The sequence below is a fragment of the Apteryx mantelli genome, chromosome 2, assembly GCF_036417845.1.
Source record: "Apteryx mantelli isolate bAptMan1 chromosome 2, bAptMan1.hap1, whole genome shotgun sequence".
In the NCBI taxonomy this organism is placed as follows: domain Eukaryota; kingdom Metazoa; phylum Chordata; class Aves; order Apterygiformes; family Apterygidae; genus Apteryx; species Apteryx mantelli.
The window spans coordinates 8,883,431-8,909,287 of NC_089979.1; the positions used below are offsets into that span (position 1 = coordinate 8,883,431).

Genomic DNA, 25,857 nt, shown 5'->3' on the forward strand with positions numbered 1-25,857 from the left:
GTTCACAGCCTGCTTAAACATAGTCTGGAACTTTAAAGTGTGAATGTAATTTGGCTCACAAACATTGAACACAACGAAGCAAAATGAACTCAGGAACTCTAGGTGTTTGTATAATCTAATTATTGCTACTAATTGTTAATATGTTATTATGGTGACTGCATTTTAACCAACAAAATATATATGCAGAGCATTACAGATTTCTAAATCACAACTTGTATTTATTCATTAAAATGATATTCAGTAGTTACTTAGCTTTATCTGAATTTTGTTTTGTCTTTAGAAAAAGAAAAACCTAGCATATAGAAAACCTATTATAAACAGCTGGTCTTGCAATGATACTAGTAGAACATATCTTTGTCAGGATATGACAGCAGAATCCAGAGCCAAAGCAACCGGACAACACTTAGAATACTTTAGTTTCCACTCTGTAGAAAGGGGATATGACACATTCTGATGAAGACAGATCAGATTTTTAACTAGATTTTTTTGGCTAGAAATGAAATAGAATTATAAGATTAGGACCTTCTGTAATCCTCTGTAGCAGTTGTGTCTACGTACAGCCTAGATCCATGTCTAGATACATGTCCAGCAGTAATGTCCAGTAGCTCTCTGAAGCTGTATGTTACAATTTCTCTGCAACTATGTGACTGGAAGTTTCAGTCTTACCACCAAAATGCAGAGTGCTCATTATTTTACAAGTGCTGGTCTAGCAACACAATAAAGCATCTGTTATTTGTACTAATCACATACTTTAGGACACGTGCTCATGTAACAATCAAAACACATTTTTTTCTTTTTATATATAACCTATATTTTGATTGCATGATGAACATTTACACAACCACATTGCAAAGGAGAGACATTTGGTCAAGAGGCTGGCACAGAGCAAGCTGTGGACTACTAGAACAGTTCACTTGGGCTAGCTCCTTCTCTAGGCTATGGTTTGAGGTATCCTTGAAAAACGTGGTAGGAGGGAAGAACCTTAGCTAGAGGAAATATTTGGGCATCTAAGTCACCTGTGCACTACGGAATAATTAAAAACAGGAACGAAAGGGACCCTGCAGAGTTTTCTTCTTTACCCCCTTGCTCTAGGGAGAATTAATGTCACCTAAAGCACTCCTGATATACCTTTAGCTTCTTCCAAAAACTGCCAGTGATGATGATAGGGTTGCGGGCAGATGACTGAGCTGCTGACTAGGTCCTGGCCTGAGATTAAGATAATAAGACACAAGAAAGTACAGCGCATGACATGAGAAACTGCTGGATGTAACATAACAATGTGTGAAGGTGAAAAAAGTTATGGATAGTCTTGGATGGCTGGATTCCACAGATGGTTAAGGGGAAGTTAGGTGAGAAACAGCCAAACTTCACAAATAGTTGAAAGAGTATATTGGGGACCTTTTGGGAAGTACAATCTTGCAAGGCCAACAGCACCTAGGTAATTCTATGCAAGTCTGATATTACCTAGGAAATAATAACAGAAATACCAAAGTTGGGTAGGGATGTAGCAAAACTGGGACCAATGGAGAAAATGTAACTAGAAGTGGTTTGTTTGTTTGGGAGGGAATGAGGCTGGTAAAGGAGAAGAAAGGGTAGGGAAAAAGGAGGGAGAAAGGGAATAGAGAGTTTAGCTAATCATACGATGAGGAAGATTTGGGGTCCCTGTCAGGCAGCCCTACAGCTGACTGCTGAAGTTTTAGTGGGACAGTAAGTCTGCTGTTTCCAGCGTACGTGCATCTGATCTGCTTCAGTGGTCAGGAGGGACCTGGCGTGTCTTTCCCAGCATTGGTGGGGGAAGCCTGGGAGATCTCTTCCCAACACCAACGGGGAAGACCTAGTAGCTAATGCACCATCCCCCCTCAACCTCCTGCAACAGAGACAACCCATTCCACTAATCACTCCCTTTGCCACTAGAAAGCCTTTTCTCCCAATATCTAACCAAAATCATCTCTCAATTCCAAAACCAAACACAGAGTTCAAAGAAGGCTAACAACTATTAACTGGGCACTTCGTAAAATAGTACCTGGAGCCTGAGTGAGTCAGGTGCCTACATCCCATTTTGAGAAATGATGGATGCTTCCAAATGCCTAGGTCCCATAGTAAGTCAACAGTCTCCATCTATATCAAAGTCGCATTTGTATATAAATCAAAAGACGAAGTCAATTGCTGTGCTGATGCTGTTAATTGGGTTTAAACCAGGATTATATTATTTGAGCTGAATTCATTTTTTGTCACACTAGGGAAATATGAAATAAGCTATAAAAAAATTCCCCATCATAGTTTTGCTTTGATTTAGTAGAAACTGTTTTCAAATCAGTTCAAAACAAAATCTGTTACAGAGCAGACAAAGGAACTCAAAGGCATTTTGTTATTATAGGTGTACCTTTCCTCATAGACAAGCTTCATAAATCACACATCTCTGCATGTTAAGAGACGATACCAGATTTTTTCAGTGCAAGGCAAAGACCCAAACAAGAAGCACAAAATTAATCATTGCAGAAAAGCTATATTGCTTCATTGGATTCCCATTTAAGAAAGCTATATCTTTTATATATTCTCAAGTTCAGGATTTTTTGTCTGTGGTGCAACTCATTTTTTTTACAGTAAAATTGGGAGTACCCATGATAACTGTGATCTTGGAATGAAAATAAGCAACGTTCCTTTACAGAAGGTCTGTCTGAGAAGTCTGAGTAAGCCAACAGTTTCATACTGCATCACTACATGAAAAAGAACAACAAACCAACCAACCAAAAAGTACCCCAAACAAAAAGGGATTGGGTTCATTTTCGAGCCACTGCTATTACTGGTTACTTTTTATTTTCCAGTATATGTCACAAGAGAACCAGCATCCAGCATGACACTGTATGCATAAATTCTTAACATTACTTTGAAACAAATGGGGATCCTGCTTTTGCTGAGATGGTAGTCTGCACAGTTTCAGGAAGAAAATTATTGTTACAAATGCCAAATTAGTGAGAAGAATTGATGCATCTGACTGTTCATTGCACTTGCCACCATTTTCCACGATTCTATCTCCTGCTGTAGGGGAGAAGAGGAGTTCAAATCTTATTTTAAAGGAAGAAAAGATGTAATGTGGAACTACAGTCCAGCAACAATGATGGACAGAGAGGTCCCTGCACCTCCCTTTCAGCACTTGCTCAACTGCTAAATTGCACTATATCCTGTTACAGCTTTTACAGGGACACAGTCTAAACCTTTTCAGTGAAAGGTTTTTTGACTTCAGATAAAAAGTACAATAAAAAGATGGAACTGTACTCAGAGAGAAAAGGAGTAATTTGCTGGTATACCAGCAAATTAACTGCTATCCCAAGAGCTGGGTAAAACTCTGGAAATTGAGGGAGGAGTAATGGTCTCGTTCTCGGTCAACAACACAAAAACCAACAACTACTTAGCAGCAAATTTCAACAAATTCCCTTGCCTTCCCCGCTAGGACTGATGCAATTAAAATAACTTTATTAAGAGAGGGAGATGAAAAAGGCAAGATATATTTCCTGGAGCAAGGACACACTGAAGAGAAGTCAAACAGTCAATAGACACATCATTATTGTCAAGGCAAGATTTTATTTAACTGGGCCCTGGGTTTCCTGGCCTAAGGGTTTCTTTCCTTTGCTCACATTACCAAGTAAACAGTGCTAGCAGAGAGATCATTCTGTCCAAGCACAGTTTCCACCGGATACATAAACCTCCACTGAAGTTTAAGCCTCACTTCAGAGCACGCTACACTCATCTGAGGCTGCAAAGTTCAGCAGTAGTATTGAGGCTCTCAGAGCTGACCTAAAAGTCCTCAGATTCAATGATTCATAGGAAGGGCTGTAAGAATAGGGATAACTTGGGACAACTGTGGAAGGGTCCAAGCTGACAGCAAAGAAGCCCTTGGTAAATGAACTTTTGACTCTTTGAAACTTGCTTTTTCTTTTAAATGAAAGTTAGTGTCTGTCATGAGATCAGATAAAAAGAGTGGATACTTTAAACAGGCGGATGTTTGGCTCATCAGTTCTAGAGTCTAAAAACTGCTGATCAGCAACTGTATTTCTGGAATGGAAACTAACTTGTTGTACCTATAAGTTATGAAACAAGGTTATTTATATAATACATGAAAAACCACAGTGACGAAAAACAGATTCTTAATATGACTAAATCAATGACTGAAGTGGATCTCTTGTACGTCCTTGTGAAGCACCTAACTCCTGAAGGAAACAATCTCAGGTGAGATGAAAATAGCTATAGCTACAAGAATCACACTAGTGCTATCAAGAGATGGAGGAAGTAAAACCAGCACCCACACTCTACAACTTCCCTTAATTCTCTAACAACATCCTTTCATTAATATCTTCTATTGACAAACAAAATGAAAGGAATGGGACCTACCATCAATAATATCCTCTTGAAGAGATCCATATCTGCCGTCTCAGTGAGCAGGTGAATGCTTGTAATGTCTGCTCCACTGCGGTCAGCTCCCAAAGAAACCTGGCTAGGATCTCCTCCAAAACTAGCGATGTTCTGCTGCACCCATTTCAGAGCTGCCAGTTGATCCAAAAGGCCTGCATTTCCACTCACCTCAGGAGAGCCTGTTGTGAGAAATTAAAAATAAATAAATACAAATGAATCTTAAATGAAATAAACGTGTAAATATTTTAAGTTTTGTTTAATTGTTACATTTTTAGCAGCTCTTGCAGCTGAACCTTGATAAAACTGGTACCAGAGTTTAAAAGTCTGAAGTAGTGTCTTCCAGTGTCATCCCTTTACAGATACAGTCTATTTCAGTTTTTACAATTCCAAGCATTTAAAAGAGCTAGTATTCAATGCTCTGTGCCTTCTTTGGTTAGGATACAGTTCATGTACCATTAATACCCACTATCATTTTTTTCTGGTGAAAGCAAGGGACAACGGATATCAGAACAGCAAACATGGAACCCGAAATTTGTGCACCAAACAAAGTGATCAGGAATGGGGCAGTGAGCATGAATACTTATTCACTGAGTCCCTGAAATAAGTGGATATTGTGCTAGACTTCACTACCCAAACAACCACGAGATTTAGTTATTGTTGATTATAGGCCTTATGCAAGCCGGAGTGAAGGACTCCATGGTCTCTATCTCACAATACACCTGCAAAAAATAATCTGCACCCATACATGGAGATAGAATGCAGCTAAAAACAATTAAACATTAATCTGTTTAATTTTCAATGCTTTCAAAAACATTTGATCATCCCTTTCTCTCATTTCTTCCAGAAGGTAATACATCTTCTATCAGCCAATATCCCAGTAAGATTTTGGCTAAAAATGAAGTTAAACAGACTCACATTCCTGAGGTCTGAACCTATAAATTATTGGCAAAGACTGAAAGGTTCACTGTATTCATTCAAAATCTATCCCAGTTTTGAAACAAAAAAGATGCAATGTGGGAATTATGATAAATTCCATTTTTCTAGGTCCTTCTGTTGTGCACTTCCCTCCAAAATCAGGCATACTTTTTCAACTCATACTGCTCAGACTTAAACAAAGCCCGAAACCTCAGTTTCACATTGGACCCTCTGTACTTAACTGAGATTTATTGGATGTCTTGCTCTCAAGGGTACAGTTTATACTGACACTATTTGATTTTGGCCTCTGGCACAGTGAGGTTCACAGTGGTGAACCTGTCCCATCCACAACCCAACAATGCATCTCCTATCCTTAGCCTCCATCGCATTAACACCAAGCAAGAGAGGGTTTCGTGGCTTTGGTTTGGGAACAGGAATCGAGTCTTCTCCTTTTCGTTTCTCCACTCATTACCAGTCCACAGGCAACATCAAGACAGGAATATCCCAGATCCACCGAAAAAAGGAGTTTTACTTGAATAGGTCCAGGATTTCACCTTCTCCATGACAATGTGTATCAGTATCCTGAGCTGCTTTCGGAAGACCTGCTGCCAGCAGGTCGAAGGAGATGATCCTTCTTCTCTACTCAGCACTGGTGAGGCCACATCTGGAGTGCTGTGTCCAGTTCTGGGCTCCCCAGTAGAAGAGAGGCATGGACCTGTTGCAGTGAGTCCAGCAAAGGGCTACAAAGATGATTAAGGGACTGGAGCATCTCTTATATGAGGAGAGGCTGAGAGAGCTGGGACTGTTCAGCCCAGACAAAAGAAGGCTCAGGAAGGACCTTATCAATGTTTATAAGTATCTGATGGGAGGGTGTAAAAAGGATGGGGCCAGACTCTTCTCAATGGTGCCCGGTGATGAGAGGCAATGGGCACAAAGGGAAACACATGAAATTCCACTTCAACGCAAGAAAACACTGTCACTGTGAGTGTGGCTGAACACTGGAACAGGTTGCCCAGAGAGGCTGTGGAGTCTGTTCTTGGAGTTATTCAAAATCCGACTGGACATGATCCTGGGCAACGTGCTCTAGCTGATCCTGTGCGAGTAGGGGAGGGTTGGACCAGATGATCCCCAGAGGTCTCTCCCAAGCCCAACTACTCTGTGATTCTGTATTACAAAGATGGTGAGATGCAGCAGTTTAACTGCTACCATTCTGCAGGAACTTTTCTTCCAAGCCCCATGACATACTGGTAGTGTATTTCATTATAAGTCCAGATAAAGTTAATAAAAATACAAGAGATGTCAGTTCATAGAAAATAAATAAAATTAACGGTTCTTCCAGCTGCAACAATTTTAGAGGAAAAAAAAGTAGGAAAAGAAGTTTTTGTCTGGCCCTAACAGCATCAGTTTGTCTCCTTATGCAGAAGCAAAGTCACAAGTATTCTGTTTCCTTTTTGCACATAGGATTTTTCTGACTTGGTTAATTTAGGCAGAGCTCTGAGACCTTTATCCGTTTACAGTAATAAGATGTACACTGTTTCAGATGATAACAGTGATGGTTTATAATGTAATTCTTTTCCAATTCAGCCTTTTTAAAATAAGAAAAGGGCATTTCAACAAAGACCAGATTCATTTGCCTGCAGACATCTGTCGAGTTACCTACAATTAGGACCCTGGTTGCCAGGGACCTACAAAATCAAAGGAATGAGAGGGATGAGCAATGAAGGATTCAGATCTTGAAGTGGACTGAATCACACCTCTGGAGGGACCAAATAGTCTGCACTGATTATAAAAAAAAAACAAAAACAAAGAAACAAACAAAAAAACCACTATGCTTCCTACATGGCTGATACAACTACCCTGTCTGACCATATGTAAGTCACATTATCCTGGATTTCTTCACACACATTTACATATATTATCTTATAATTTATAATCTCTCATGTATATATCCTTTGAAATTGAACTAGGTCTAATTGATAACAAGATTTGAATTATGCAGTACCATACTCATTTTTTTCCCCAGGAAAAGTGAAAAACATTTAATTGTGTATTCCCCAGGCTCACTTATTACTGCTGAGAAGACTACTTTCTTTTCAACATTAGCCAGCAGTAACCTGGTATTTCAAATGATAGGAAACTAACTCTGAGAGCATCTAATGAGGTAAACCTCCTAGGCAAGCTTGAATTTGTATCAACAAAAGCAAAAATAAGTAATTTCAATGCAGCCCCTAAGAAAGGAAGAGAAAGTGATTATTTGCTCTCTACTTTTTTTAATCCACAATGAGCCATTCATTTTTAATGATTTAAAATTCTCCACATTCAAAACTAGAACACTTCCAAAACAAGGCAGAAAAGCCAGGAATAGAAACATAGCTGAAACTATTTGTTTCTTCCATTTCCAAAACTGAATAGTATGCTTTTAAAGTAAGAGTAGGCTCAGAAACTAAGGAAGGTAGCAAACAGTGGAATAAAAAAGCTGCCACTTTGTGGGCTGAGATCTCCGTCCCAGGCAAAGAGCGACAGCACAGATGTATCCTGTAGTCATCTACATACCTACAGTAATGAACCACAGAGGTATCACAGTGACTGATTTAAGAAGCAGAACAGAATATAGATGACACCAGGTTATTGCTAGCCTTGCAGATCTTAAAGATATCCACATCACAATAACCACCACTACAACTGTCCTTCCAGCAGGACAGCCAAGAATTAAACAGGCCTGGAAACTTCAACCCGCTGCCGATAGCCATAGTTGCAGCTGATCAAGTGAAGTAATGGAGCAAAAATTTTCCCTGCCTTAGTTTTTATTGAGCTTGTTCTGCACACTGTGATCAGTTCCCAGAGCTCTCAATCCAGCAATAAATCCACCCTGCATTGTTGAAAAGGAAAACTCATTTTAAGAACTTGCTGCAAGTCTCATGAGAGCTCCCTGGAGCAAGTGAAATCCATGTAAATGCTTTAGCCACATGATGGGCCTTGCTACCAGTACGCTGAACAACAAGACAGAGGAGGGAAATATAATCAGTTCTTTTTGTCCTGGCAAAAAACACAGCCAGGACAATGTACCAAGTTAGGGAAAAGATGCATGCACTGACATTCACAGTAGTTAGACCAAAAGATGCATGTCTGCCAGAAATCTTTTGTACTACTTGGGCGATAGCCCTGGAAATAAATGTCATAAGCAGACTTTTTGTAGAAAAAAATCACATTCCTGGGGACCAGAGGAGAAGGAAAAGAAACTGCTGTTTAGAATGAAGCAAACAATGTCAAGCATACACATTTATTTTATTCTTTAACTGAAGAAGCAGAAGAAGCAGAAAAGTGCTGAATTTAAGCATGCAAATCATTGTTTCATATGACTTCATCTATTCTCTTAGAGGAATTGAGCCTAACAATGTGACTGTCTTCTCTACACTCTTGCCATCCAAATAACTGGCAACTCCCCTTAACTTTTTGCGGGTGCCAGAAAGTGTCCCATTTTGCAACTTTAATGGATGACATCCAATTTAATTAGACACCCAGTACCTTCAGCAGAACGAGTTTTAAGTCCCTACAAAAGGCCTGTCAACATGAGATACCAAAACAACTGCAGGGGGAAAAAAATTGTTTTCACTATCATTCCTCCACAAAATTCTCCATTTAACCCCTTCATTTACAATTTTTCAATTTATGACAAGTCAATGTCAAAGGATTCAACACTTTGCTTTGTTGGGCAATGAAATTGATATTGCTCATGGGATCATAACCTTTCTTTGCAACTTCAGGGCCTTTAACATTCCTGGTCCTAATGCATCCATGATCCCAAGGATGAAATACTGTTCCCTTTGAAACTGATGGCAAAATTCCCATCAATTTCCCAAGGACCCAGTCTTTCAGCAAGAAAGAAAACATCCCTAGAGTATCAGTAAGGTTTTGGTTTGAGACAGCAGTGTGGCACTGAAAGACTTTTTAGGGCTTCCCATTGACATGATGTTTTATCCTGCTCCAATGTCTCTTGCAAAGAATTTTCCTGCTTCTTCCAGTTCCCTTTGGAGCAGCAGGACTTTCCCAAATGCATACAGATGATACTGGAGAAGAAGTCAGAAAAAACTGCAGTTGTTCCTGGCTTCAGCTCAGCAGTGCAAAGAAGGAGAAGATCCCTGAATTCTCCCTTCCTGACACACTGCTCAAAGCAGCTGTAACTAACCATCTCTACCTGGAGGTTTGCAGCTATGTACAGTGAATCCTCACTCATTGACTTTCAGGACATGAGTTCCCACAAAAATGAGGTTGGAAAGTTCATCCTGATCTGTAAATTATGTCAAACCATACCATAAATAATGCTATATAAGATTCAGCCCAACTAGCAGTTTCCATTTAGGAAGAAACCCAGGTGAGATTCATAGGGTTGAAGGAGGTTAGTGGGTAATGCGTGGGCAGTGCTGCGTAATGGAAGCTTGCAAAGCCTGCATGTATCCACGCCGCATCTGGCTCTAGCCAAAACGAAGCCACAGTATCACTTTCATAAGCATCCGGTTTGCAGAAAGATGAAAACAGTGATTCTTTCCCCAGATACATTTATTACCAACTTCATATCTAAATGAATAAGGAGTTTGCACTGCTGGTTCTCTAGCTACCGAATAAGAAACAGACTTTGCTGGGAATGAGCTTCAAACAAACCCGGACAACAGAGAAGGGAAATGATGGCAAACAGTTGCAGCTATGATGTCAGACTAGCCAAAGCTCAGCCAGTGTCACTAACAATGAATATTCATAAGAATCACATGACCAGGTATGTTGGTCTGGTACTTGCAAACATGAAAAACATAACCTCCTGCCCAGAACTCTTTCGTGTGGAACAGACTTGATGGTGGCGAGTAAGGTTCTGTAAGGGAACTCTACAAGTCATGAAGAAACGGTACTAGAGGGTCCGGCAGAGAGACCAAGGATGACACCAGACAGAGGGAGCCAGAATGGAACTTCCAGTTGCTGCATTTTCTTCCCAAGGTTCTCCTTTCCCATCCAGAATTGAAAGATGGTGGGATGTTCCTTACATGCTTAAACAGGCAAATCTCATAAAATCCAAAAAGAAAACAAACAAACGAACAAAAACACCCCCCAAAGATCAGATACTGCCACCAAAAGGAGGCAGTAGGGAGATGTAAATGTCCATTTGCATGTATATGTGCCCCTTTCGTGCAACATAAAATCCTCTTGTTACAGGAATTTGTATCATTTTAATAGTAACTGGTATTAGCAGGCAGTAGGAGAGCAAAAGTAACCTTTATACTAGAATACAGGGAAGGGATGCACATATGGAACAAATGATGTGATTGTGCTATCACATCACTAGGACAGTAAAAGGGGCTAAAATAAAATGCAAGTTAAACATGGCACATCCTTCAGGGGACATGTCAAGCTGAAATACTGAGGAAACAGCCAGGTATATTTGTGCTATACTTCCCATACTTTAATGGGCTTACTACCATTGACTTGAAGGATAGCTACAGGCTAAGTTCCTACTATACCCTGGTCATGTTTTTTCCCCCTCCCCTCCGCTTTTTTTTTTTCCTTCCCCAAACCAATCAGTGAAAGGTGCAGGTTTCTAAAGAGTGAAAACTAACCTATTTGGGAAACAGAAACATTACAAAAATGCAACTTAGCCCATAGTTGCGTTTGTTCTGGAAATCTGTGACTTACCAGTACTAAGGAAGCCAAAAACACCGACCCGGTAGTTTGCTGTCACAACAATGATGTTACTGATTGCAGCTAGGTATGATCCATCTATGGTTGCCTTTCCCGTCTCAGCATTATCACTCCCTCCATTGTGGAAGAATAGGAGCACTGACATGTTTTTGATCTGCAGTGAAAAAAAAAACACAGGTTAATATTTTTATAGGCAACTCCTTCCGTAGGTCACTGATGAGAACACAAGCATCTTCCCTGTCAAAATTATCTAAGCCATCCACAGCTCTTTAATGGTGACCATGACAGCAGATCTGGCTATCTGTTAGAAACTCTAGGACTAAGTTGTCCAGAACGAACTATACACACCGTTTAATAGCATTTCGCACACTGTGTCCAATATGGAGAAGACTTAATGGCACCACTGTGTTTTACCAGTCAACAACTCCACCAGGTTAACACAAAGCAGACTGATTTGGCCCCAGAACATGTGGTAGGCTTGTCTTTACTGTAACACGTCCACTTTACAGAAACATTGAGGCAGATTCAAGAAATTGAGAAACTGGAGAAGGAAGAGGCCTGCTGGGTTGCCACATCCTGAGCAGGACTAATTTGATACCTGCACAGTGCTGTTTTCTACTCTCCAGTCCACTCTCAGCACTTTAACATTCTGCCCCATTTCAAAAGTTTCATTTAACAGGACCTCCTCCTTGTCCCTTTCTCCCCCACCTATGGAGGTTTTCCTCTACTGAGATATAGAGAGGACTCTGTCTCTGCGCGGGTGGGATTCACCTCCCATGATGCACAAAGGTGGTCTGCCTCATGCTGCCCATGTTATCACTCCTTGCAGAGCCATCAGGTTTCCCATCAGAAATGGAGGATTTTTTCAAAAACAGCATCACGTGTGTGTGGCCCCTCTCTGCACCCGCAGTAGGACTGCGGCCGGGCTGTGGCTGCATCACCAGCACAAAAAGCAGAACCGCCCAGCAGGCCTCAGCAAATATCAGTGGATTACAAATCCGTCAAGATGACACTATGAAGAAACATCGTGAAATGTACGGAGAGTTTTTTTTCCCCCCTCCTTCCTGCCACAAAAAGCAGAAAAGCCTGTTGCAGCACTAGAAAGCATTTTTCAAAGTGTAAGCTCAATTTTTCATTTATCACTTTCATTCCATATTAATTCCTTTGGGACTACCCTGAAGGAGACTCCTCTCGTCTCTGTTCAGTAGCTCGTCATTCACACACTTACACGTCCTGCTGTCTGTTTCAGCAGCCAGTGGCGTTTTTCAAAGAAGGGCTGGTGGCCCCTCTAGCAGCATCAAAGTACGTCTGAGGTTTGTTCTTCCCTGCAGCTAGAGGGCATTGGGCTCTACTGCTGTTATTTTTCTGGAGGGAGCTTAGCTAAACACAGCAATCCCATCTGCTCTGGCAGAGGATGTTTCCAGCAAAAATGCGACCAACTGTACAGGAGAAGCAGCAGAGAAGCAATGGTTGCAGCCTCGTGCGAAAGTACAGGATAGGAGGCAAACTGCCCTGAAGTGCCCTTAATTTGTCAAGATTTTGTACACTGAAAGGGTATCCTACCTCCCCTCACTTATCTGTCTCGATAAGCACTTCAGAGCCTTCTTATTAACACCATGAGGTTATCAAGAAAACCCTCAGAAATGAGAAGTACTTAAACATGCTGCTCTCCCAGGAACTTCCAATTCTAAAGAGAAATTGCCTAATTCGTAGGGTCATGCCCCTCATTCCCATTGCTGCTCAGCAAGCAGCACGGACAGAGGGAAGCGGATGGGGGAAAGAAAAAGATGAAAGAATCTGTTATCACATGAAAATTCATTCTAATGTACAATCACACACAGACAGGTCATCTAAACTGGTGTTAAACACAATGTTGTGCCTGCTCTGTCCCTGTCCTCTCAGCTCACTGTGGTTAACTTGAGGTTCAAAATAGGGATTTCCTGCATTTCCACAGCCTGAGTAACCATGACCTCCAGCTGCACTTTAAGTCACATATTACATTACACTAAGCAACTTTACCCCACGTTGCAGTGACGAAAAGGAAGGTGAAGACAGGACAAGAGGGTTAAACAGAGCAAAACAAAGTCTGCTGCGACAGATATGCAGCAATTCAGAGGAAAGATTCAGCACCAAACTGCACCTCCTATTGCTCATTACTGCACTTGAGACAGTGGTCGAATGTGCAGTTCCCATACTTAGTCTGCATTGAGAAATGACACATCCCTCTCCTATGTATAACTGGGGTTTTAATCTCGAGGGATTTCAAACTCAGGTCTTGTGGATTTGGGCATTTTAGATGAAAGCTGTGTAGTATAATTACCTTTCCATTTTTTGGGAACCATTTTGACAGCATGGCACAATTATTTTTACACTATAATTGAAATACAACGCACACAATATCTCATATCACCTATATTTAGGCTTGGTATCAAATAATTTTTGACTATACATTATCTACTGGATGCTTCATTTTGAAGAAAAGTAGATTTCTCCCATGCCTTGTTCACAACCAAACTCAACCAATCAGTGCAACGAGATCTGTGAGGCAGAAGAGCTGTCAAGTCAGAAGATAAGACAAGACTTTAACTCAAGCCTGCCACAGTCAGTGGCAGTCTTTTCATAACTATTCACTATAACTTGGCTGTAGCTTCAGATGTAGAAATGTCTGCATCAATAGTGCAAGACTGCAGTGTGGCGCAAACAACAGCTGGGAGGAACTGGGTCAGCAAGTTCCTCATATCCAAACGCCAAAACTAGCCACGGCTGCCACGTGGCTACTGACCACTGCAGCATTTTGTTCTGTGCTTAGAAATGAAATGCAGTCTCACCTAGAAGTGTAAAATACCTGCAAAGCCTTCCAGCTGGGACAAGGCCAGGCAGCTCCTGCTGGCTGAGCTAGCGGGGGGATTTCTTCTGGGGAGCCCAGCAGCTCCACTGTGGTTTAACGACTGCAGGAGCTTAGGCCCCACGTGCTAACCCTCAAGGGGAGAGAAGTTAAGCATCCACTGAGAAGCTCTCAGTCAGCTGGAAGTCCATAAGACTTTATAATGTTCACAATCATCTTCTCCATCTTTCTCTGAAAGACTTAATGAGTTACTCAGCAGGGATAGTTTTAACTCTTACTGAGCCAGGCAATTTCCAGCACTTCTAACACTATGGTATTGCCCTGCAGGGAATTAAGTGCAACAGAGATGATGCAATAAGGATGGGAATAACACATGTGCAGGGGATGGGAGAAAGGCACACTTTCCACTCATATTTAGGAGAGAATTTCAACTCTTGATCTTGCATTTGAATTTTTTGCAAATCAAGCCGAAACCCAGCTTTGCTTCGCTAGTGTGACAGGTGGTGATGGTTATAGGTGGAAAAAAGTATCTCAGAAGTGCCAGTTTTATTTGGAGGGTTATGTGGTACATGTAGCTATGGAACCAAAACGAGGTGATGTCATTCAGCCTCTTCGATGTTTGACAATTAAAGAATCCTTCAGTGGCAGGCAGCAGTTCCCATGTTGTGTTTTCGTTCAGACTCAGAACGCTACCGACTGAGCCTCTGCATTCTCTGCTCTCCAGGGGATTTTATATTTGGTATTTACTTGTTAATTTAACTTTCCATGGGCTGCAAATATATGACTATAGCTCTTTGTACGCAAGTAAAAAATAGGGCTTACCACGAAAAGAAACAGGAAAATGCCATGCTTTCTGTTCCCAGCTACTTCTGCAAAAACAGGAGTTTTGATTCTCTCTTATGCTAGGCTTATGCATGTTAAACTCACTGACTTGAGTAAACCTACTTCTACTTTACACCTGAACAAAAGACAGAGGATTAAGTCCACAGTGTTGCAAAGTAAAAAAAGAAAAGTCCATTTGGTCTATCAGACAGGAGAAAATACAATGCTTTCAAATAAGCATCTGCCACCTTGAAAGCAGCACTTAAACAGAGATGGCAAACTGCCTGGGACAGTGACCTGATGTTTTCCGTATGCAATGACTGTACTAAACTTAAAAGGACAGCCTGGTACTGCAGGGAGAAAATAGGCTGTTGGCCTTTCTAGTGATTAAAAAGGGCCCGAATGGGACTGTGTGCACTACTGTCAGTTCAGTAGGTAGACCAGCTCTTTTCAGACATACAGGGTGACAGACAAGTTTCTTCTATAACTGCTGTCATCATCTAAAAATTATCAGTAATACGGAATGAAAAACTCCAGTCCTGTACTCTTGGTGCATGCTTCAATGGGATTCATATGTTGTTCCATGTCTCCCCCCAGCACCCCAAGGGGTTTGGCCAGTCACCTCAGTTTGGCTCTGACTTGAAGCTCTATTTTATATCTGTTTATAATGAGAAATTCAAGAGTTTTCAAATTTCAGAATGGTTGAGGTGGGAAGGGATCTTTTGAGGTCATCTAGTCCAACTCCCACTGCCCAAGCAGAGTCACCCAGCCAAATGACAACTTCTCAGATTGTACCATTGGCCCAGACATTTCTGAGGGGTCTATTTTTATGATCTGTGGGTTGGGCATAGATTTAGCACTGTTTACTACCCTCATTCCTCAACAGAACCCCCACAGATGATAGAAGGATAGTAAAGATGAGGGGAAAAAACGCCATCTGCTACACCTCGACTGCTGGTAGCTGTGAGCACGATGAGCTGTGCTTCATTCATTACTGTCTGCTGGAAAAACAGTCTCATTTCACTTCTGTCCTTAATTTCTCCTCCTCTGCCACCACCTTCCTTCTTATTTTCATTTCCCTCTGTGTATCTCTTTTCTTCTGTCCTTTTAATTTTCTACCCCCCAAGTTATCTGAACAAGGCTCAGTGAGAAGCTATACGGAATAATCTTGTACTAGTAAAAACAAGTGTGCCTGATTTAACCTTGCAGGGCTTGGTGACCACCACATGAAAAACAATCAGTCATGCCCATTTAAAAAGACTTTGAAATGAGACAATGCTTAGCCACAAAATGTTCTAGTTGTCTCCTACTTACAGTGGTGACAGGAACAAACACGTTCAGATATAAGCAGTCTTCACTGACAGAATACGACGGGGCATCTCCATCTCCTGGCTGCCAACAAGTTGCCCTAGAGACATAGATTGAGATAATTACAACAAAAAAAACTTGTATTCCTTTCCCACTGCTGCTATTTGATTTTTTTTTTTTTTAAGGTTATCAAATCTTTAAATTTGTGCATTTTAATCACATTTAGAATTACGTTTAGCTATACTTTGGTGCAGTAGGTAAGAAGTATGTGTGCTCGTATACAGACATGCAAATGCACAAAACACAATGTATTTTCATGTCTATAATCAGTCTCCCAGATAACCGGCACCTCTTTAAAAAAAGATTAGAACTTGAAAATGCCATTTATTTCTAATGAACAGCAAGTTATATATCTAAAAATACAGCAAGATTTAAATTTTAATGCATTTAAAAAAAATCTGTTTGCTCTAAGTGTCATAGCAGACCACTAACAACGTCCAGCAATGTTAAAGTAACCTTTCAACAGGAATTCAGTCAGCCTCATACAGATTTTCCAGGCCATCATCTGTATGAGATTCATATGCTCAAGTTCTCTCCAGGGCAAGAACCAAGTGGATCACTTTTGCTATTCAAATATAAGCTATTCTGAAGCAAGTTCCATCTATTTCACGGCCATATTTATATTGCACAGTGAATTATGGAAAGTATTGCAAATTTTTCAGAAGGAGTTGACAAGATTCTATGGAAAGGACAGTAATAACTTACAGAATTATTTCTAAATTATTGCTCTCAATTGCCTCATAAGGTTTTACATTGAAAATGTAAAGAAGGTTTTAGAAATTTTCTTGGGAAAGGAGGAAAAGGACCAGCTTTATTTCAATTCTACAGAATATTTCCATAAGGGAGTCTCATCAGATGGTAATATCACCCAAGAGCTTTCACACTGCAGTGGAGAAATGCATCATCCCCAACTGAAACTGTTCAAGTCATTTTAGCCAGACAAAGCACAAATTCCCAGGTAGAAATCTGGCCAGGACAACAGGCATAATGATATTAACCATACCTCATTCCACGGGGTATCTGTAATGATCGTGAAAGTTTGTTTGTTTGTTTTTTAACATATATACTTTTTTTTTTTTTTTTTAAGCAACTCTTCAAGAATCCCAGCAACTCCAGCTCCCAAGGTCTTCTAACACCACAACTGACTCTGGGGAAAGGCTGCCACCTGCTGAGGCAAGCCCTCAGTTCCTGCAAGAGCAGGAGATTTTTTTGGAAGTCTTTTATCCACATCCTGGTGCAGCTCCAGACTGATAAATAAGTATTTCTTTTGTCAGTAATGGCACTGTGGAAATGTGAACTTGTTATATACAAATATTATGCAACACAGATATACAGTCCTCAAAGATATAGTCATCAACACCCATTATACACATGGAGACTGAAGCCCCTCTGATTTTCCAAGTGCACCTCTTTGATGCTAAGCTTGAAGAGTGCTTTTTTTTTTTTACGTCAAGTGAATAATAAAAGATGATGACCAAGTTTTTCACTGGCATAAGGGATCGCTGAAAATTCACAGATATGAACAGAGTAACTAAGATCCCTAAACTGCCTTGAAAATCTCAGCCAGGCTCCTCATTGCAACACCAGGCAGGGTTTTCAAAGAGAGACCTTGGAGGCAGTTAGGTCTTACCAAAGGTCTAGCAACCACCATGCTGTGACTGCACACACAAAGAACTGATGGTATTAGTGGGTTAACTTTACACCACTGTGCACCTGAGGAAACAAGCGGCCACGTCTCACCAGATGCCTCCAACATACATCAGCCTGTGTGGCTAATGCGGTTACGCAGTTAACACACCCATGACTCAGGTGCAACCTGGAGCATGAGGCCACCAAAGGGCAAATGCTCTTTTAAGTCCCCAAGACAACAGCATGTCTCTTTTAACTCAGTTCTTCACAGGCTTTGCTAGAAATTTGTGGTGACAAATCCCAAATAATGGAGTTTCACCCTCAGGGTGTGTTTCCACAGAAGCTGGTGGTGATCAAAGTCAGGGCTGCAGGGTGCCAGTCTCCCACCTCTCCTTGCAAAAATCTAGCATATCCTCAAGCAGGTGGCCTTTTGGTCAGATCAGCTAGCTATCTCTCGCTCTTCACAGGTGTGCAGACAGCACTGTGTCCATGAGGACTGCACGGCCAGCTGTGGCTGGGAGGAGCACATGATCTCAGTAGATCACAGAACAGTATTAACTGCCTTGGAAGTACGTGAGTCACCAAATCTCAGCTCTCAACCCTAATTTCTAGAGATCCACCTGAAGAAGTTTCAGCAAGTCCTACCACCTGGTTCTCTCGTTTTCACTGTTCTTCATCTTCAATCTCCTGTTTCTTGTTTCTATCACTTTTTTTTTCCCCCTTGCCATTCTTCACAACTGCTAGGAAGTGATCTGTTTTTTACTCATAGGAATGTGATCAGGTTATCTCTCATATCAACTTCCTGTGTATGTGTGCAGCATTGCTCACTCAGACTGGTTTTGTGTGTATTTTTTTTTTCCTGTGACATGGAGTAGGGGTCCACCACGAGAAAGACCCTAGAAAAAGTACTCTCACATCTTCATTCTTGTTGTTGCTGTATTTCTACTTACTGATAAAAACAAAAAACCCACTGTCCTGACATATTCCACGGCACAGATATTCTACGTAGTCTCATCAGAATCTTCTTTTCTTTAATTAAGGAATATATATTCATAACTTCCCATTTTGATTCTCCATTTCAACTGGAAATTAGACTTGTATCACAAGCCTAAATGAAACACTGCAAACGTGCACAAAGGCAATGGTCACAGAGTCCATCCAGCCTAAGCTCACTGAACACAATGCTGTCTACACATATCTGCAGAGTCAAAGCCAGCCAAAAGGAAACATTTGACACAGGGATTTAGGAGGAATTTAGCCCATTTGGTAATACAGTCCCTAGCGCTTGTTTCTTCTTAATGCATTACCAAGAATGTTTGGAACTTTTGTATTTTTCTCCAAGTCATTTATTAAAATACTTTCATTTTAAGAGTTTCTGGACAGAAAAGACTATTTGGGTCCTTCAGCCTGACCTCCTAGACCATAAAAGGCAGAAGATTTCTGTAGAATGCCCATAGTTTCTGGTTAAATCAGAATTAAAGCATCTCTGTTTCATTCAATATTCCATTAATTTATGCCTCAGCAGAGGAAAAATGTATTTGTATAAATATTATAAGTATGCGTACAAATATTTAGAATTAAAATGGATTGACAGTAGATGGTATGTGGGGAGTACACATAAATTCAAGGCAACGTACTGGAAGTTTTTTTCATGACGTACTGGCAGGCATTAGTTCTTAGACAGAGGAGTGATTCTTTTTCCTAAATAAAGTCCCAAGCCTGCATTTATCTGTATGCTATAGGTTCTTTTGCAAGTAAGGACATGAATATCTTGGTCATCACTCTGGCTACTTTCAAACACCTGTAAGAAACAAACAGTTCTTTCAGATGATCAACGGACTTTCTTACCGAGACGCAGTAGCGTTCCAGGTTTCCACCCAAGCAAATGGCTCTGGAGGACTAAACCGTCTCTCTGCGAGTGGAGGAGCTGCATATGGAATCCCAAGGAACTGACGGACGTTTCTCCACTCCGAGCCAATGTGGATTACTTGGGATCTGCCTATCAAATCTCCATGGGATGGAATGTACACGGATGAGGTTAAATCAGATTCAGAAGTGGGTAGGAATAAATCTGTTATAAAGGGAGGGAAAAAAGGAAAAATAATGTGTTTTAAGTTAGTATCATTTCAAAAATGCTTTCAGAAATGAAAATTAATCCTACTTTTATTTAATTCACTTTGGTAAATGGGACATAGATAAGTCTGTGTTATCCTCTCCCTATAAAATATTTCATGCAGTGCTAGATATTAGCTAGTGGAATAGATAAATAACTAATACTTTCCAAACCTTTACCCTAACATTTCTTCCAGTAAGACATCACACAAGCATATGAGCACTCCTAGAAGGTGGCAGAGCTATCTTCAGAGCCTTCCCCTTGACTAGAGAAGACAAAATACAAAACCTTAAAATATTTATAGCAGGTCAGAGAGAGGGAAGGTAACTATATAGGTTATTGGTTTGGATTTTCACCAGGAAAAACTTGTGCTTCAGTCCCTGTTCCATAATGACTATTTTATTATGTTATATGATTCTGAACAGCTTCAACAGGACACCATGAATACCAGCTATATCCAAATTCCCTACAGTCCCATGCAGGGTTACCAGAGGACCTCCATCACTATCTCTTGCCTTACATTGTGCTTGTGAGCACTGCCATTTACTTCTGCAGAACTTATGCCCAGTATCTAAACTTTGGATCAAACATAATTGCTATCTGAAATTTAACTTTTTGCTGCCAGAAAATTCCAAAATATTATGGTTTTAGCTTGATCGAAAATCTTTTATATAATGATTATCTGAACCATTGGCCAAACTAAAGAAAGGATTTTTTTTTTTTTTTTTTTTTTTAATAATGCCTTACTTTAAACCAGAGCTAAGTGATATCTGGTACTACTCCACTATTAAAATAGAATTTATTTAACCAAATTCTAAGTCATGTGACCCAAAAGAAAGCCATTCATGACTATCTAAACACCCAGTCTTCCTTTAAGCTCATAGTCTGTGATTTTGCTTTATTTGATAATAATAAACTCCTTTTTCTTTCAGCAAGTTCAGACCTAGAAGTTTTTCCACTGATTTCCAGTTCTTCACAGAAACCTCAGTGAATAGGAAAGGAAATATTCCTTTTTTTCCCTCCATTATTGTTATCTAGTTTCTAATTACTTTAATAAACTGGAAGAAAAGTCATCAGTGTTAAACCAAAAGAAAGCAGCGTTTTTTAAAAAAAAACAAACAAGAAAAAACAACATACTTAGAATTCCAAATAAGTGCATAGTTAAACAGAATTTTTAGCTATCTACAAAACTTCTATTTCTCCCTTAAGTCATTTTGAGCTTTTCAAAAATGTTAAATGATTTCAGAGGCTTCACCGATGGTCCTTGAAACTTTCAATTGACAGTGGGTTTTTAACAGGCCTTGTGTTAGTCACAGACTTGAAAGGGAAGGACATACAGGAACAGAACTACTGGAGATGGAGAGGAAGGAGCTGGACTTTCATTAATGTGGTTTTTGTTTATTTATTTATTTTTTATTTTTTAACCATTCTGCACTTTGCAAAGTGTCTTTTGCAGACCAAACTTCCTGTATGATACTGCTTCAATGCAAGATCATAATATGGTACTTTTGATAAAAAAAAAGTATTTGGGGACATTTTCACATCCTGCTTAGCTCTAACTCCACTGAGACTGCAATGGATAATTGTCTAGGAGACATCCACGTTGGTTTATGTCTGCTGAGTATTTCCTCACTCTCCCATTGATGAGAATGGTGCACAGGCCACCACATTTGAGTTTCTTCTTCCACGACCCCCTTAACCTGCTCTTACCTTGTTTCCTATATACATATGTAGCTGGTTCTTTGAGTAAAATCTGACATCTGTGCCCTTGCAGGCCATATGTGCATATCTGTGTATCCGGGTAAAAAAGGCATCTTATTGCCGATGGCTGGATTTCCAAGGTAACCACTGTACATGACTGATTCTTTGAACAAGCTGTGAGGCAAAACAAAGAATAGAAGCAGATAAAATTTGTTTTCAAAATATTTTGTATGATGTTATGAGATACTTAAAAGAAAGGTTTTGCAGGTCAAGTATCAAAGATATCCTTATCTATAAAGCAGAATATTCAGACACAAATGTCCTCAAATTTCCAGAAGTTTCTCCAAAACCGCCAAAAGACAAAAGGCACATTGCCTTTGGAACTGAAAGAGATAGCTATAGAACTGGTATCATACATTATAGGAGAAGAAAAACGTCTTCCAGTGAAGTACTGAGGACCTCAGCAGAATTCAAACAGCCCACAGGGAGAAAAGCGAACATCTCGCTCATCCCACTTTGCACTCAGAGGTTGGCATCCAACATTTCTCCTTTTAAAAAGGTCCCTCAAACAGTTTTAGGAAGAGGTAGGGGTGTGTGTGTGTGTGTATGTCAATTTTCTGAAGAAAGTAGGACCATTCCAAGGATCATCTTCTGCAGAAGGTGGGAGCAATGACTTGACTTTTGCTTATTTCTACTCCTTTAGGAATTTGAGGATTTGACATTCATATGAAGCTAATGAAGGACCATTTTGATGCAGTCTAGTCAGATTCCTGATTAAAGAGATTGCCTTTGTTGGTACTATAACCCAACTCCTGCTACACCCCAGCTCTCAGTGAACCTGCCTTCATGCACCACAGGTATATATTCCTTTAAATGCTAGGTTGTGGTCTCCCATCTGCCTCAGTCTTGTGGGTCCAGCTATATCCCTAAGTAACTCTTAATTGTCCTTTATAAAATAATCCCATCATCCCTTTAAGTATTTGTTACAACGTTTGCCAAATTGCCCAATGCCTGGAGAAGCAAGAATTTCTGAGCCCTAGATGTGTCAAAATTACCCAACCACTGCACGACACTTCACGTTTTTGTTGGATCCTTCATTAGATAAGCCAATTCAGATCCCTTCTCTCAAATTCAGAAACACTATGATGAAGTTATTTTTAAAGGTAAGTGTATGTATTTTAGAAGGTGGAGGGAGGGCAGGAAGGAACTGCTCTTGGTGTTTCATTCTCATATGTCAGTATATTCTATAAAGCTGTAGAAAAACATTTCTTACCGGATAGACAAAAGTCTCTAGCAGTGGAGAAGTCATTGGATATATCCCTACTAATCTGCACAGCTTCAAAGTCTGAGATGGATGAATCCATGAGTACAGAGGACACATCTAAGGGTTGCCATATATCCAAATACTCTGTAAAATGAAGCATACAGAGATAACCTAAATCATTAAGAACTTCAGAGAAAATTAATACAGAAGGAAAAGCATTGGGAAGCTCCTCCGTAAAAGACTTTCACCTTCCTTTGTATCAACTGAGAATAAATGAAATTTAATATTCAAAGGCTTCTTACTGGGGTGTCCAACGCCATTTTCAGAGGTCACGTAGGGGCAGGTTTACAAAGGTAGTCAGTTACTAAAGAGGTAGATCAGGAACAGCTCCAGCAAGGTTTTATGCACATAAATCCCACTGATTTAAATTAAAGGTATTTGGTCAGAACTTAATACCTAATGATGTTAGAGGACATGGGCCCCAACGCTTGCACAAGAGTGCCTGAGCAGGCAGAGCAGCTAACTCATTTGAAAGCAAGTGGGCATCCTGCAGACATCCAAATCTACATATAAGCCCGACCTTGAGAGACGGGCTGGTGTCCTAAGGCAGGTTTCGTCTCAGCTAGTTTTAGTCACCTGCAAGGTAGGTGTCTGTATCTGAGTTAGTCAGCCTAGACTCCTTTTATTACGGGGGAAACAGACTCTTTTTGGACACAGTTTCTCCACCCTGTTTTAGATGTCTGCTTTAGGACATCCTGGGCTCTATCGGTTACACTGGATAGACCTGCGTGCTGACTGTACAGCGAACCTGGTGTGAGTAGATCAGATGGAGATGTCTATGCTGCATACATCTACATTCAGACAGCAAGTCCCAGTCTTACAGCCTGAGCGAAAATGAAACAACAGCTTTTGCACGTGTTATGTTGTATCTTTGCTTCACGTACAAGAAATTCACTGAACGCCCACTGAAGCACAGGCAGTTTTCACAGATATATGTATTTTTAAAGGATTATTTTGACCATTTCATTTTGACCTTCTAGATAGAATCACATGAAATTCTATGAATCGTTCTAAGGTCAAGAAGCAGCTACGTAATTAAGGTTTATCTCCCGGTTTTATACAAATACATAATATACATACATGTGTGTATACACATACACACACCACACGTGTATACACATACTACATGTGTATATATCTATTAACAAACATGCACATTGACTCTAGTTTTCAACATGACTTATTCTTCTGTCCTACAGTGCATGTCCAAAAAGTGGCACATTCTTTTTTCACACACAGATAAAAATATCTGCAGCCTGCTGAGTCCTACATGGGAGGCTGGCACTACCCTCGCTGCATAATTGTCAGGTGAGGATGGAGCTGAGTCAGCTGTTGGCTTACTATTCTTGGCGAACAGATCTTGCCTGTTATTTCAGTTCATTTGCCAAGCAGATGTAAACGTTACGACCATCCATTTCGTTAAGGATTTGTTTTAGTCTTGTGAGAACGGGACAATGTGCAGATAGCCAAAGTTTCTTTCCTCCCCCTCCTCATGGGAAGACAGCTGTGACCATACCATCCAACACTAAGTCTTAAGCTGAGGTCTGAGGTTCACAGAGTCAGGACTGTGGCACGCCCCCCCTGCAACCTGGAAATCCTGGTGTTGACATACTTTTCCAGTTGAACCAAGACACAAAACAGACCACTGACCAGCCCGGCTGTACCGTTCCTTGGGCAAATAGGCAGGGAACGGCAACAACCAAATTAGATTTTAAAATTACTTTATTCTAAATAATTCACTACATCAACAACACAGGAGAATTGCCACAGCTCAGATCTCTACCTCGATGCTAAAAGGTTGCTACTGTGAGGTAAATCCTTCCCAAGGAAGTGCAAGTGCAAGTGCCTGGCATGGGTTACATCCCAGAGGACAAGCCACAAAACTGAGGAGCTACCACCAATGCCATGGTGGTTACTTTAGCCTCAGAAACTTGGGCAGCTTCTTTGCTCTCACCCTTGCAGAAGATAACACCTGATGGATTCATGGAGTGATGAACCTACCTGCTGTAGGCCATACGCCTTCCCAAACAGCCCAGCCCTAATGCAGCTGCAAACAGGCAGCCAAAAAGCAGCACTGGATTTCACTGGTCCTTTCAACATGCTTTGAAATCATATCACTCCTGTTATATATGAGGGAAGTTTTTCCAAGAGATAGAGGCTGAAAGTCTCCAGCTATGTAGAAATGAATGTTAAATTGGTCCTGTACTCTTATATGCTAAAAGACCACAAGCTTGCTTCACATGAAGTAGCAAAGTCATCAACACTACACGTAGAGGGACTCTGAACTAGTAAGGGAGCAAAGATCCTGCACTCGGTGCTTGATTTATGCAACAGATCTACTGCAATTTATCTTTTGTCTACCCCTTAAGCGCCAACTATTCACTTTGGAGGAATATGGTGTTCTAAGTCATGCGGAAATTCCTACATTTCATGATGCCAATGATTTCACTATTTTAAATCCATCTAATCTGACCTCACTACATAATTTCTTCATCTAACCTGACAATTTGTGGCATTTATTTAGAAAGATGCTTAAACATGAAATCAAGTCCCTAAGTAATGGAGAATTAACCATTAAGTTTTCTCCAGAGGTCATTTGTCTGCACTATCAAATCCCCACATTTTATTCTTCCAGACTATATCTTGCCAGTTATGTTTTCAATTCATACTTAAATATTCTTTTTTTGAGAAATACATGAACAAGAAAAGAATTTTAGCAACATGCTTTAAACTATGTTTTTACATAAGAGCAATGCTGACATGCTGCACTGTGTCCAGTACTAATAACTGAGGTCCTCTACTGCCGGAATAAGTAATCTGTCTGGGTTCAGACACAAAGCTTCAAATTACTAGTTATGTTCTTTAAAAAAGCACTTTGTCTGGATTCCATTGCAAGACAACAAGTCTGGGTGCATCAGTGGCTTTGGAAGATATTTTCCCTGGACTGAGTCTATTCCCATAGATCCCCTGACTCACCCGATGACCTCGGGTAAATCATATAATTTTCATATCTCTGAGTTCCACCATGTGTCATACATTCATAAG

The 25,857-nt window shown here is 40.4% G+C and overlaps 1 protein-coding gene across 1 annotated transcript in view; it reads right to left on the reverse strand.

Annotated features, from left to right (window-relative positions):
- The window catches only part of TG (thyroglobulin), a 165,837-nt gene that overhangs the window by 61,881 nt on the left and 78,099 nt on the right, over nt 1-25,857 (reverse strand). Inside the window, exons 36-41 of the mRNA XM_067290138.1 lie at nt 22,762-22,896; nt 21,498-21,662; nt 19,523-19,745; nt 15,992-16,085; nt 11,005-11,164; nt 4,390-4,589 (exon numbers count right to left, since the gene is read on the reverse strand). Coding sequence (XP_067146239.1) covers nt 4,390-4,589; nt 11,005-11,164; nt 15,992-16,085; nt 19,523-19,745; nt 21,498-21,662; nt 22,762-22,896 — 977 coding nt within the window. The remainder of the gene's footprint in view (nt 1-4,389; nt 4,590-11,004; nt 11,165-15,991; nt 16,086-19,522; nt 19,746-21,497; nt 21,663-22,761; nt 22,897-25,857) is intronic.